Consider the following 14,266-nt stretch of genomic DNA (forward strand, 5'->3'; position numbering starts at 1 on the left):
GTAGGAAATACTGTACATCTCACCCATTACATCTACATACAGCTGCTACTAAAAATCCTTTTCTAAAAATGTTTAAAGAAAAAAGCAGAGTAGAAATTCATGTTGAAACGTCATGCTACCTTTTCCTAATTTTGCTATTATTTAAAAACTTGAGTTTATATGGGGGGGGTGTCCTTCATTAAGGAGTATCACTCCATTTTCAGGTGGGAGTCAGCCATAGTTAGCTAGCTAGATATCTATAATTGTATAGCAAAACACAAAAAAGACAACACCCTGGAAAAAGGCAACGGCAAACTGTTTTTGTATTATCAAGACAACTTCATCAACAACTATGGAGGGAGCATTTATATTTTATGGAATGCTTTAAATGAAGACTGATTGGTCTTTTCAGAACATTATTCTGACAACAGAATTAAAGCAAAACTTCACTGAAGGTGAAGGACAGTATCTTACTAGCTCTCATAGGTGATAATCAGATGTTCTGTCTATTGGCTCATGTTGGTTGTCACAAAATGGAGTATACTGGTGTCATCTTTCTGAATTATTGGGAATAGTCTTTCCATAAGCCTTGTTCAGGGATTATAGAAATTGGCCTTTAGTATACCTATCTGCTAGAATGAAAGCTTTTCATAGATATCTGTTTGTTGAATTCCACATAAGCCAGGATTCATGGCTCACTTAAAACCCTACACACATTCAGTTTTCTTCCTGCATGGATTCACTCTGAATTCACAGATGTCTGCAGGAAAAAGGAATCATTTGAGCCATACTGGCAGATGAGGCTGGGCTTGATTGGAATGCCCACTAGATGATTCTCCTGATTCCTACACTACCTGAAGAGAAGAAAGTTGGCCTAGCATTTGCTAAGCCTGCAGGAATTCCATTATGACCCAGCCAGAGATATCGGTTGATTTTAAAGAAATGACATGTATGAAGAGCTAATAAATATTGTGGTGCAAAAAGCCTTTTGCTGGAAACTAAACTGGGCAAGTCTACCTTACTATAAACATGCTAAAGGGCTTCCAGGTAACCAGTTTTTCTGTAGTCCAATGTTACTAGTTTCCTTAGCATTTTTCTGTCTCATTTATCAAGAAACCTGTGCAGTAAAATTCCTACCAGCTAAGCATAAAAATCTTATTTCTCATTTTTGTAAAATAATGAGCTAATAATAGTTCACAATGCTTAATATGGATTATTTATTTATTTGTTTTCATAAATGGTAAAAAAAAATGGTCTTAGATGTTTTTATGGTTTTTCGGGAGTGTTTTTTATACTCCTCCGAATTGTAAGTCACACAGAGTTGTTTTTTCCAAAGTGGGTGACCATCTAATAAATAAATATTTAAAATTCAAGAGGTCTATGACTGATGTAAGCATTTAACAAACATCGCCAAAGCTATAGAGTATGTAGGAAATACATTTCTCATTTTTAAAGAAAGTTGTTTCCATCTAGTTCTGACTTCACTGTGTCTGAATCCCCAAAATTAATTCTAAGTATCCATCTACACAGAGTTATACAACTGTGCTAAGCTCAGGGTCATATTTGGCCTCTGAGAGATGTATTTTTAAAAAAGCAGACAAAAACTAAACCTGATATAATACAATTTATATTTAATGAAAATCAAACATAGTATTATACAATTATCCTTCAGTCATATAATCATAATTTCTAGTTTTCATCATTTAAAAAAATACAGTTTGGCACCAATTTGCAGATTGCTGGGGGGGAGTGCAATCAAGGCTTTGAGGGGAGTATATATAGCACTGAGATCTTAGGGGTCCTGATTTATACTCATTTATAGTATTAGTCAGCGGAGGTAACCTTTTTGGCAATGGGGACTTTTGGAATTTAGGAGACTGCATTGAGCACCTTCTGTGTTGGGGTTTGATGATTTACAAAATGATTGCCGTGGTGAACATGATCAGTCAAAACTCACCCATGTATGAGAAGCATTGACAAGGTTTTCCCAACCCTCCTATCCAGCTCTCCCAGCCTGCCTTCTATAACCCTGGTTTGCCTTTGCTTTTCTTCTTTCCCTGCTCTGTGAGCTCATTTCCAAATAAAATGTGGTTGTAGCCTCACACCATTTTTATTTTTAAAAGATGCTTCTGCAGGACTACATTGGGTTGAGATACATTCTTGGGAACAGAAATGATGTTAGAGGCTGACACTTCACTGTACTGCGTGTAACTTCCTACTTATTAAAATTTTAAATTAAAAAAGAATCTAACATAATAAGGACAAGGAATTTGGTGTGTATCAAGGGAAACTTTCACCCAGTTAATAATACATCAAATAACACTGAGTAGATGCATGCCCATAATTTAAAATATCAATCAATCCTGGATTTATACTGCAAGGCATTATATACTGCAGATGGGAATAAGTTTCAGACAGCTGAATCTGCTCTTGACTATGAACATGAAATTACAAACTTAACCCTTAGCTATGTATCCATTTGAATTAAAATATGTGATATGTAGTCATCCATCAAAATGTTGTGGTATATTTGTAGAGTTTAGCAGTGTGATGTGATAAAAGGTATTTTTTGAGAAAAGGAAATGCCCTGTAGGAAGAACATTTTGATAGATGATGTCTTACATATAAGAAGGTATCAAAAGATAAATATCTCTTCATTTTCTTAGTCACATGAAGTGGTTTCAGCAAAACTTTGGATTAATTAGCTGTTTGGTTTGAGTGAAATGTTGTTACTAAATAATGCACACATAACCATTGAGTGCAGTGGGGTGACCCATTTTTCTTGATATAAGTAGGGAAGATAGTATCTTTGAAGGGAAGTTCTATTTAAAATTCACATAATTAGGAAAATTCAGCTTTTCCTAAGATTTAAATTTGTAGCTCCTCACCTTTTCATTGCCAATAAGATGGTGTTACTAATTGGACTCCTCATGGAGGAAATCTATCTATGTGGTCACAAGGAGTCGAAAACAACTTCATGGCACATAAGCAATCAGACACTAATCAGACATCATGAACTGGAGCCATTAAATTATAGGATGATGATGATGATGATGGTGATGATGGTGATGATGATGATATCATTTAAACTTTTTTTCAAAGGAGGAACAAGTCATCAAGTAAGGGAGTTTTATTACAGTTTAGATTTGTATTAGTATTATATTGCTAGTATTTAATAAGCTTAGTTTTAGTTAGAGCTGATAAATCATGCTGCTGCTGTGTATTATTACAAAGAATTTTGTAGCAAGTGAAGGTTTCTTGTGACTGCTATAAAATAATTAAAGAGTTGCTATTTTTATCAGTCTCAGAAGTAGGGATGAATGCATCTGTCAGTTCTGTTTTTTTCACATTCTCATGTTTTTCCCATCTTAAATTCTGTTTGCCCTATTACCTTATTAGGCTGACTCTTATTCCCTTACACTGAATTTATTGGGGGGGGAGGGGGATGGCCCATTAGGTCTATAAGTGCAAACAAATGTTATTCCATCCCAACAGGCAACTGTTGTGCATCTTCTTCTGGGTTGTAAATGTTGAATCTTTTCCCTGATGTGGTCAGTCCACATGGTAAAATTTTTAACATGGCAGCTTTAGTTTCTGTTATGCAGAACTTAATAACTGAATTACTGCAATGAATGAAGCAATCCTAATTAAGTGATTAAGGAGGCTAAATATCTTTAGAACATTGATGCAGATGATCTGAGGATGTTCCATGCGGAGTCTAATGAGGGGAATCTACATGCAAGACTTTTAAAATAGTGTGATTACAAACTATTACTGAAACATATTGGTCTAAGTGAATTAGTGTACTGCTACATATTATGAGATTAAAAATTGCCGTAATTCTCAGACAAGGAAGATTTGTCTCATCTTCTGGGCTCCTTATTGTCAATCAATATTAGCAAAGAAGGAGAGAGAGAGGCTTTGGCAAGAAGGTGCTCAGATACCATTTTCAAATGGTGGTTTATGTATGTATTGTAGCTAGCGGTGAGTATATGAAAAGAAACGCATTTTAGAAGTACAGCAGTGGTGATAAGCTAGCAGCTCTTCTGTTGGTTTATTATCGTTTTGACAGCTTACCTTTGTTCTTTCAATAATAGAACAATTACTGATAACCCTTGTCTTATTTTATTTCTCTGAAAAAAGGTCTCATTCGATTGCAAGAGCTCATTAAGGCTCCATCAAGGTACAATTTGCGTCTAAAAATTCGCCAGTTACCAGCTGACACAAAGGATGCCAAGCCCTTGCTCAAGGAGATGAAAAGAGGCAAAGAATTCCACGTCATCTTTGACTGCAGTCATGAGATGGCAGCAGGCATTTTAAAACAGGTAAGCATCCCATTTTCCATTCCCCTGCCCTTTCTAAGACACAATATGGTTCTTGAAGACAGTGTGGTTGGCCTTAACACAAACATTAACCCATGAGTTTCATGTCCATGGAAGCAAGGTTCAGTCGCTTTTAATGAACTTGGGAGAATTGAAGAATGTAGAGGAGAGGATCATGCACAAGGACTCCACCCTCTAAATTCTCCCATCAGTCCTGTCTCTTGTTCTCCAGTCTTTAGGAGGAGGTATAAATTTAGCTGAACTGGTAAATAATATGACCCAGAGTTCCAGACTGGAGAAAGAGCTGAACTTAAGGTCAATCAAATGTGACTTTCAGCTCTGCCTTAGATCTCCCATCTGAAGGTGAGGAGGTGAGGGAAAGCAAGAGGAGAATTCAGGCAGAACATTAGGGCACTGGGGGTGATATGAGAGGGCATGACCTTATTTTCAACATTTTTTTATAGAACAATTGAAGAAGTCTCTTGATACAAGCAAACCAATAGAGAATATAGAACACTCACTCCTGAACTGGTCCTAGATTTTCAAACCTTAATATGCAAATAAAATAGATTATGTGCTGCCATAAATATTCTAAAAAGCTGGATGATTTACTTCAAATCTGCCCTTTCACTTCCCATTATTAATGTTCTGTGATTTTTTAATTTTACATATTATCTCAAGTACTGTCATTCAATTTCTTCTGTGCTGGGGTATGTGATCTATTTTGCATCCCATAAAGAACTTCCACTTGTCCTACTCCACAATGACCTTCTCACTTCTGTGATCCCATGCCATCGCAGCTCTTCAGCAATTGAATTGATTTATTTCAATTCAAGCCCATTTGTAGTACAAGAGGAACTGCTCTAAAGTTGGATTTCATCAAGAAATGTTGGAATTCTGTGGCAGTTTCTTCCATTGGAGAGATAGCTTATCTTCTCCTTCCTGTGTTCCTGAACTTCATCTGCCTTAGCAGATCCTGTAAGGGAAATGCTGGCCTGAAAAGTTTTCATTTTTTCTTCATCATTAAGTGAATAGAGTGAAATTAGTAAATTTATTTTTTATTTATTTTATTTATATATCAAATTTGTCACTGCCTATCTCACTTAAGAAAGTGACTCTGGGCAGTTTACAGAAAAGATAAAATCAGTTAAAATATAATATAAAAACAATCCTAAATAAATAATAATAAATAAATTCCAAGAATGATGGGAATTGACGGATAGCTCAGGAAGCATCATCAAGGCGCTGGCCAACCCCAGGGTCGATTAGAACTCTTACTGCCCCATGCAAGTGGGCAGAGCCAGGTCTTTAAACCTTTCTGGGAAGCCCAGAGGGTAGGGGCCCACCACACCTCTGGGGGGGAGAGTATTCCAAAAGGCGGGGGCAATGGCAGAGAAGGCTCTCCTCCTGGGCCCCACCAGCCGATATTCTCTCGCTGATGGGGTCCGCAACATGCCTTCTCTGCCTGACTGGGTGGGACGGGTTGATGAGATGGGGATGAGATGGTCCCACAGGTAAGCTGGATGCATGCCAGGTAGGGCTTTAAAGGTAATAACCAACAACTTGAATTGGACCCAGAAGCAAACTGGCACCCAGTGCAGCTGCTGCAGTAAAGGTATTATATGTGCCATCCTTGGGGCACCCAAAATTGTCCACATGACTGCATTTTGAACCAGCTGTAGCTTCCAAATACTCTTTAGGAGTAGCCCCATGTAAATCTCTGCCAGTTTCCTCTCTTTTTTATAGCAGGAAATGAACCCCTACATGCCATGCATCATGGTACTTATTCCTTCTCTTGTTTAGGGTGGGAATAAGGTGTTTTTTGTTACTCTAGGATCTCTGGCAGCTCAAAGTAAGGCAGTGATTTTCATTCCTGGTTTTCAGCATTTCAATTCCCCAGAAGTGAAGAGAACACAAATTACTTTCAATCCGGTTCTGAGGGACTGGAAAGTGAAAACAGTGATAATGTGGAAGTGTCCATACTGTCATCTGCTCATGTGTGTTTTGATGTACATAAAACATTGCATATTACTTCCAGTTTTCAATGAAAATGAAGTAGTCTCTCAAAATATTAGAATGATAATGGGGATATGAGGGAGAAGTATTTCAAAGGAAGAGAAGTTGCTCTGACCATAATACAAAAGCCCAATTAAAAAACAACTGATGATTAATAATTAGCCCAAGTAATGAACCCACACCTTTGGTTCATTTAGTGTTTCAATTTTAATTTATAAACTGCCTGGTGTCTCGGAAGCTGGATGAGTCTATACATTTATACAAAGAAATAATAACATTTCCTAAGTCCCACATAAAGAAATGCTGCCAGGTTATTTAGCCTATTCAAGGCCATACCATATTCTTGATGAACTTGGATCCAACTTGACAAGAGTGAAGAGAAGATAGATAGAGATCTTCTCATAAATTTGCGGAAGAATAATAGTACATGCAGATATGCTCTTAACTCTTCACTGACTCTCTGCTTCTACCTCCTCTCTAAATTAGGCTGCTAAAATGAAGAAAGCATAGAAGGATAATGAGGAATGTATTTTTCCCTGGACTGATATTAAAAACAAAGTCTTGGTTGGGGTCATATACTTAGAAATATATATCTGGCCCAATCCTGTATTTTGCACGTGACTCCATTTGTAGAACTAGTAAAAAATAAAATAGATTCTGAAAGACTATGAGCCTAAATTAAAGGTTCATAAAGCAAACTCTGTTTGCATAACACAAACTATGATTAACTGAAACATGGTGTATTGAATTAACCTGATTACTGAGGTTCACATAATGCACTGAACCATAAACTAAGGAGCTTATTAAATAAAATGCAGTTACAGTTTAGTTGAAGAAGGGCCCTACTGAGCAAATGACATCAAGATTGGAAGCTTGCAATTGTAAGACATTTACTGTAGCTATTTCCCTTTTGTTTCTGTGGACTGGGATTTCCGTATTAAAGGTGAAGTTGCAAACCATCCCTTATTTTCATTTTAAGTTCTGCTTTAGGGTTCTGTTCGAAAAGACCAACTCATCTGTCTCCTAGTTTCTGTAATTCTGCCACGGTGGTTGACTGGCATGATTGGGTAAAGGAGCCACAATGCTGGCATGCCAACCAATGAGGAGCACAGAAACATAGGGGATTGCTAAACCTTTTAGTTTTGTAAAGAGGGGAAGCAACATGTATGTACAGATGAATCTGAGGGGCTGGGTCAGCACCCTGAGTTTCTGCTTAGCAAAAGAACATCAATTGGCCAGCAGCATAGAAAGAAAATTGCTGTTGTGTTGTGGATCCCTATAAGCCCCCTGGACTCTCTAGATATGCTTGGGATCATAGAGTTCTAGTACTAGAAGATCCCAGATGGATTGGGGATGTGTTTTAAAGTGAAATTCGAAGGGCTGCAAAGTGGAAAGGTTGTTTGTCTGCAAGTGCCCATACCAAACCATATTTTTGTCTGATGTGGTGTACAAATTCAGCCACTATAAAAGGAGGGCTCTGGAAACCCATCTTTAAATAAGCAGGATAGATCATGAACTGTTGAGAGTTAGCCAGCCAGAGTCTCAGAGATTTCCACATGCAAACATGGTGCTGTATTCTACAGCACACTGCTCCACAAGCTTGCAAAATGAACATTAACTCAGGTTGATTATGATAAGGCACTTGTGCAGCAGCTAAACTGGAGTGTGGTTTGGTACTGATTTCTAATTTTTGCAACCAGTGAGGCAGATAACTTTTACGTTGCCGAGAGCCACAGTTCAACTGCCTGAGCATGATTATGGAGGTCCCCCTTGTGTTCAGAATACCAGCTTTGCTTCTAATCTTTTTGTGGGTGAGATAAAAGAAACTTTCTTTCATGGCAGGAAAATGGGGCTTATGATAGGAGTCTTCACATAAGCAGTGTTCCTTGTGAGGGTGAAAACTTTTTTACTCAACAAGAAAAAGTTAGAACTAAGTTTCATGGCCTAAAAATAAATCTGAAATTGCTGACTCCAGTTAATTTTTCACCTGCATTAAAACATTTAGGTCCAAAAGGTTTACTAGAGTGAGGCTAGTTTAAAAAAAAACAAAAAAAACCCACTGGCAGCATCCAAGCAACCAGAACAATAAGTTAGTCCATCAGCTAAGCTGCATTATTTATATTGTACCAATGTGCTGTAAGTGAACAGCAAATGTAGCTTTTGATAGTTCCCATGTCAGCAAAACAAAATAGGTACTCTATAAGGATTAGAGCAGAGTGGTGCCCTTGTTTTATAACCCTTCTCCTTTGTACATATAAAAGGTTTTTCTTTGCTGAATTCTCTCTCTTTCTCTCTTTTTGACAAGCACAGAATTCCAAGCTACTTATGTACAAAATAAGCAAATAAAAAATATGCAAAAATAATAAAGCAGTTCTGAAAATAAGTATTTCTTCCTCCTTGTTATTAAATCATTTTCCCCTTTTGTAACTGTCAGCAATGTCTGAAGAAGTACCAAAAGTCATTAAAAAAAAAAAATTCCCTTCTCACCCCTATGGGTGGTACATGTCTCCCTCAATCTCGGGTCCTCTACCAGAGGCCTGGGAGTTTGAGGGTTCTGCGCAGTATCTTAGCTGTTCCTAGCACTGCACTCTTCCAGACAGAGAGCTCTGAAGTTGTTCCTGGGATCTGCTATGTGTTGGACTATCTCTGAAGCCTCTCTGCACAGTCTGCACCTTGGGTCCTGTCTAGTGTGGTAGACCCCTGCTTCTATGGATCTGATGCTTAGTGCCTGTTCTTGTGCTGCTAAGATCAGTGCCTCAGTGCTTCCTCCATTCCAGTCCATCACAATTCCTGAACCTGTATCTGTATTGTATCTGAACTTGTATCTATATCTGTATTGTCCTTGTGATTATCTAGCTGAGTATGTTCAAGCCACTGTAGAACAGCAGTGGGGATAGCGCATCATCTTGGTATATGCCACACTTGATGGCCATTTGTGGAAGCTGTCTTGAGTTGACTTCTAGTGTTGTCTTCCACAGTCCCATTGAGTTCTTAAGGAAGATCCTTAGTGTCCTGTTGAATTTGTATGGTGCCAGGCATTTACAAATCTGTGTGCATGGCATTGAGTTGTAGGCTTTTCTGTAGTCAATCCAGGCTGTACTTAGATTTGTCTAGACCTTGAGTCTCAGGTGACTGCTCTATCTATGATTATATATCATCTTCAGGATTTTGAGGGGACATTTTGTGGGGGAGGGTATGGTCATATTGTGCCTTAGAATCATGAGTATTGCTTAGATCAAAATTTCTCAATTTTGGCAGCTTTAAGCTGTGTGGAGTTCAAGCATGCTGGCTGGGGAATTCTGGGAGTTGAAGTCCACACAGCTTAGGGTTGAGTTGAGAAACACTGGCTTAGATCACTATCAAAACCAAAAGTTTGTTTTTCTGTAAGCATTTGATGTAGCTAAGGAGAGGCATGGCATTTCTTGGAGCTCTTGAAATACTATAACATGGGTGACCTAACTGGTCTTGGGTTGCTTCTTCACTTGCTGTGCGCCTCTAAAGTAAAAAGCAAGAAGAGTACCACAGTCTTGGAGCCTAGCCTTCTCTACCATGGTTCTTTTCAGATGTGTAAGGCCACAGTTCACATCTCCAGTCAACCCTAGCCAGCATGGCTACTTCATAATTGTCTTCATGTTTAAAACTTTAGAATTCCTAGAATGTAGCTGGATGATTCCCAGGCCCATTTTCCACATCTTTGATTCCCAATATGGAGGAATCAAACACTTGACTTCTGTTTTAACCTTGGTGACTCAAAAAGTGACAGCCTGATGCTGTTGCTTTATATTTGTAATGATGAATGCCATCAGCTTTGAAAAGTGTGGAATAGAATCCTTATTTTTATATATTAGAATAGCATCCTTCTGTCTAGTTTACTGTTCCTGTGCTGAAATTCCCCATTTAATAATTTACTGATTTATAATGCATTTATATCATCTGTCTCCAGAGAGTTCAAGATGGTGTACATGAGGGTCTCCCCTTATTTTTTATCCCCAAAATAGCAACCCTTAAGGTAGTTTAAAGGGAAACAGAAAACATATAGAAAACAAAATTAAGAAAAAGAAAAAAGATAAAGAAAGAATGCAGTAAATAAGAAAAGAAAGAAAGAAAAAAGAGAAATTTTAAAGAGGCAACTTCTGATCTTCCTTACAGCAGTTACAAATATATTTATTGTCACTCCTCCCCCATCAAGGTTGCATCACATAATTCACTTCTTCCCATACTCGACACTTTTCAATCAGCAAATCCAGAAATCATCAAGTCATTTTTATCAATTTCCAGCAAAAAGTCCATGAAGGGTTTCCAACCTTTTCAAAAAGTATTTACTGTTTAACTGCTCCCTTCTTCTGTTTTAATTTTTGTAGCTCAAATTCTCAGTAAGCTTCTTGCCTTCAATTTTAAACTCTTATAATTATTTCTTTACTTTTCTCTTTAATTATATCCCAGATCGAAGTGGCACTTACCAGGTGGTCTGTGGTTTAGAAGATCTCTTTAGCTGTAGAATATTTACTATATATCCAAATGGGCTTTAGAAAGTGGGGTTTGAGTTGAGCCCAGTCCTTAATGCAGGCTCCACATGAGGCTGAGAGCTTGTTGTTTCTTCCTTGGCTCCTGGCGCTCTACCCACAGTTTGTCCATAGGTTCCCTCTGAATCCTGTGGGCTTCCTCGCAAAGAGCAGCCTTCTGGAGCACACATGGGTGATCTCTTGGCTTCTTCTTTATCCACAGAATCTCTGCAAATCCAGGCTCACTGCCCAGTTGCCAGTCTCCATCTCAGTGTCACCTCTAATCATTGGAGGGGCATCATTTTCCCTACATGGAGGTTTTCAATGGCCCATTTTGAACCTGTCTGCATCTCTAACTGGCTGCTAGTTTAGGTAGTTTTTTGTTTGATTTAAAATACTTTTTTGGGGTTATTTAATCAATTTAAAGTAATGACAACATCCGGAAGGACAGTGGAATCCTTATTTATTAACCAAGGAGATGATTAAGAAAAGTCTAAAATGGGAAGCTGAAGTTGATATGCTTTTCAGGAGGTTGAAGAAAAAAACATTTATTCAGTGGTTGGTATTTCATGAATTATATCACTTGCATTAGAATTTAGACATTACTTACATTAGACATTAATGTAAAGAAATGTTGGTTCAGGGCTCAAATCTGGTGGTTTCCTTCTTTTTTTGGGGGGGGGGTTAGATTTAATTGCCAGCACTTCTTATTTAGCTTCTTTGACTCAATTGTGTTTTAATTTATTTTTCTTCAATAGGTGTTTATTATATAATGAAGAACCATAGAATAAATGCAATTAATGCAAGCACCTTCCATTAGATTTTTGGTTGGCAACTGCAATAATAATAATAATAATAATAATAATAATAATAATAATAATAATAATAATACACTTCTTTCATATTTGCAACCCTAAACAGCCTAATAATAATCCTTCTTTCTACAGTTTTGTTTCATTAATTCTTTTAATAGCCAGTTATCTGCACTAACTGCTCAAGAATGATTTGCTTGGCCTAATTTTAGTATAATTCTAGTCATATACTTTTATCCACATCTTCCTCTCATGGGAGCTTTCCATTATTCATATAGGTGTGATTAAAAGTGGCATTAAGAATAACTGTGGAAATAATAAAGCAGTGTTATCTAAATTTTTAAAAAGTTAATGTTGTGTGTACTGAATTTTTCTTTTTAGGCTTTAGCAATGGGAATGATGACAGAATACTATCATTACATCTTTACTACACTGGTAAGTAGCCTAGAAGAATATGCTGATGGTCTCAGGCATCATTCTAAAACGTTCTTCATTAGATTACTTGACAGAGTAAAAGCAGTTTTGTAGGTTCATAAGGAGAAAAAAGTATTGAATGTTGCCTTTATTTGGAATTTGATTGCTGTGGCAGCCCCTGTGATCATTGACACACTGCATGTTACTCACAGTTGTTTAATGGATGCACATACCAATAAGAGCTGGTTACTTCCTCCAGGCTTCATTCAACATGCTGATTTTGATATTAAGGAAGGCTGTACTCCTAAACACCAGGGATTCTCAAGCTATAGGTTGCAACCTTTCAGGGACTGCAAGGGTGGGTGGGAAAGACCTCAGGGTCAGGTGCCAATAGAAGACAACATCTATAGCTCAGAGTTGAACTATGGAGTTCTTGGTGCTTGCTGAGTTTGGTTGTTTGCTTCCAGACATTTCATTACCCAATTAGGTAACATCACCAGCACTGGGTAATTAAATGTCTGCAAGCAAACAATCAAGCTCAGAGAGCACCAAGAACTCCTCAGAGGTGACAGGCTATATTGCTTGTCCGAAGAATCTTTGAGGAGGCACAAAAAGCCATACTCCATCTTGGCTTTCCAAATACTTGGGGACCCCAGTGGGCCCATGGTAGAGTCCTCCTTCCTGTTTGGTGACCTGAATTGTCTTTTGATGCTCTGGACTACACATTGCACCCAGGAGAAATGCCAATCCCTCTTTGCAGTCATGGGGTTAGTAGCATGTACGCAGGGAGAGTTTGCCCTTCACTAGCAGCAGGGATCAGGCCATCTTTAAATAGAGTGGGAGAAGAACGGCACACCATGCATCTATGCTTTCCCCTCACTCCAACACCCCTTCTACGAATCCAGAGGGGTGCAAGGAGAGATCTTTGGGCAGGTTGGCTAAACCAAGCCATTCTATGAATGACATATTAAGTTACAAGGTTCTATTATTATTTAATATATACAGTAGATTAACATTTAATTATTAAAAATAAGTGGTATATTTATTTCTTGCTCAGCCCTAACCCACTGAAACATTAGTTTTGCTCATTTGGAGGCATCTCACTAATTCATTTATCATTTTAAGGGGTCAGAGCACCATAAAATTTGAGAACTCCTAAGAGGTTATTTTTAAGTAAAGCACAGAGGACTGGTTGTTAAAATTCTAAATGATTATCTGGATTCAAAGTAGTGGAACATGTATTATCTCCTGTGTGTCACCTTCTGTTCCTTAAAATCATCCTTGGAGGTTCTACTAGGATACTGTAGCTGAAGTGGTTTAAAAGATAGTTTAAGATTTTTTCAATACAGTGCTATCTGAATGATTTTTCTAGTATTTTTATGGTATTTAGTTATGTTTGGGAAACCCATTACTTTGCAAGCAGATTCATGGTATCTATTCCATTGGTTTAAATTTGAATTTAGTGCCAGTACACTTTTCATTTTAACCTGTTTAATATATCTGTGTCACATTAGGATCTCTTTCAATGGAGCTGAATGAATTGAAGTTATTTACTTACAGCTCCATCGGACTAGTCATGTCATGGCTACCTATTGCCATTCTTACATGTGTCCTTGGCAGGGTGCAAAGAACAAAGTAGCTAGAAAGAGGCATCTATCATGGTTTTGATGAGTGTGAGAAGCATGACAAATTCAATAGGATTGCTCAAGGAGTGGGTACTTTCATGTATTGTAGCTGTATTTGCCAGGTGTAGACTGCATAGTTCACTAGCATGAATACTTCTAGATGGTTTGTTTGTTTGTTTGTTTCAACTTAGATGCTGCCTGCCTCCAACTGACCCTTGATAACTCACAGCATAAAACAACAAAACAAACATATAGTCCAAAGGGTTATAGCAATAAACATGATGGCACATCTGGCCAACAACACATACTGTATTGTACTCCACCCTAGACTAAAGCTTGGGAGAACTGCCAGGTTGTTAAGGCCCTGCAGAAAACCACCAGAGTGAAACCCATCCAAATTTCAGGAAGAACCCCATTGTAGAGGACAGGTGCTGCAACAGAGAAGGCATGCTTCCAGGTCCTGATAGATGGCCCTACTTGATCAAAGGAAGCTGCAGCATGCCAACCCTGTTGGACTGAACTGGCCAGGATGACACCATGGAAGTTAGGTGGTCCCTCAAGTAACCAAATCCTTTGCCATGTAGGGCTTTATAGGT

General features: G+C 38.0%; 1 protein-coding gene across 1 annotated transcript in view; it reads left to right on the forward strand.

Moving 5' to 3' along the window:
* The window catches only part of GRIK2 (glutamate ionotropic receptor kainate type subunit 2), a 617,875-nt gene that overhangs the window by 345,088 nt on the left and 258,521 nt on the right, over nt 1-14,266 (forward strand). The window contains exons 6-7 of the mRNA XM_088138810.1: nt 4,123-4,304; nt 12,013-12,066. Of these exons, the coding sequence (XP_087994936.1) occupies nt 4,123-4,304; nt 12,013-12,066 (236 nt within the window). The remainder of the gene's footprint in view (nt 1-4,122; nt 4,305-12,012; nt 12,067-14,266) is intronic.

The sequence above is a fragment of the Python bivittatus genome, unplaced genomic scaffold (assembly GCF_059951505.1).
Source record: "Python bivittatus isolate LINGU-HERP-01145 unplaced genomic scaffold, Pbiv_v1 ctg000020_np1212, whole genome shotgun sequence".
Taxonomy (NCBI): domain Eukaryota; kingdom Metazoa; phylum Chordata; class Lepidosauria; order Squamata; family Pythonidae; genus Python; species Python bivittatus.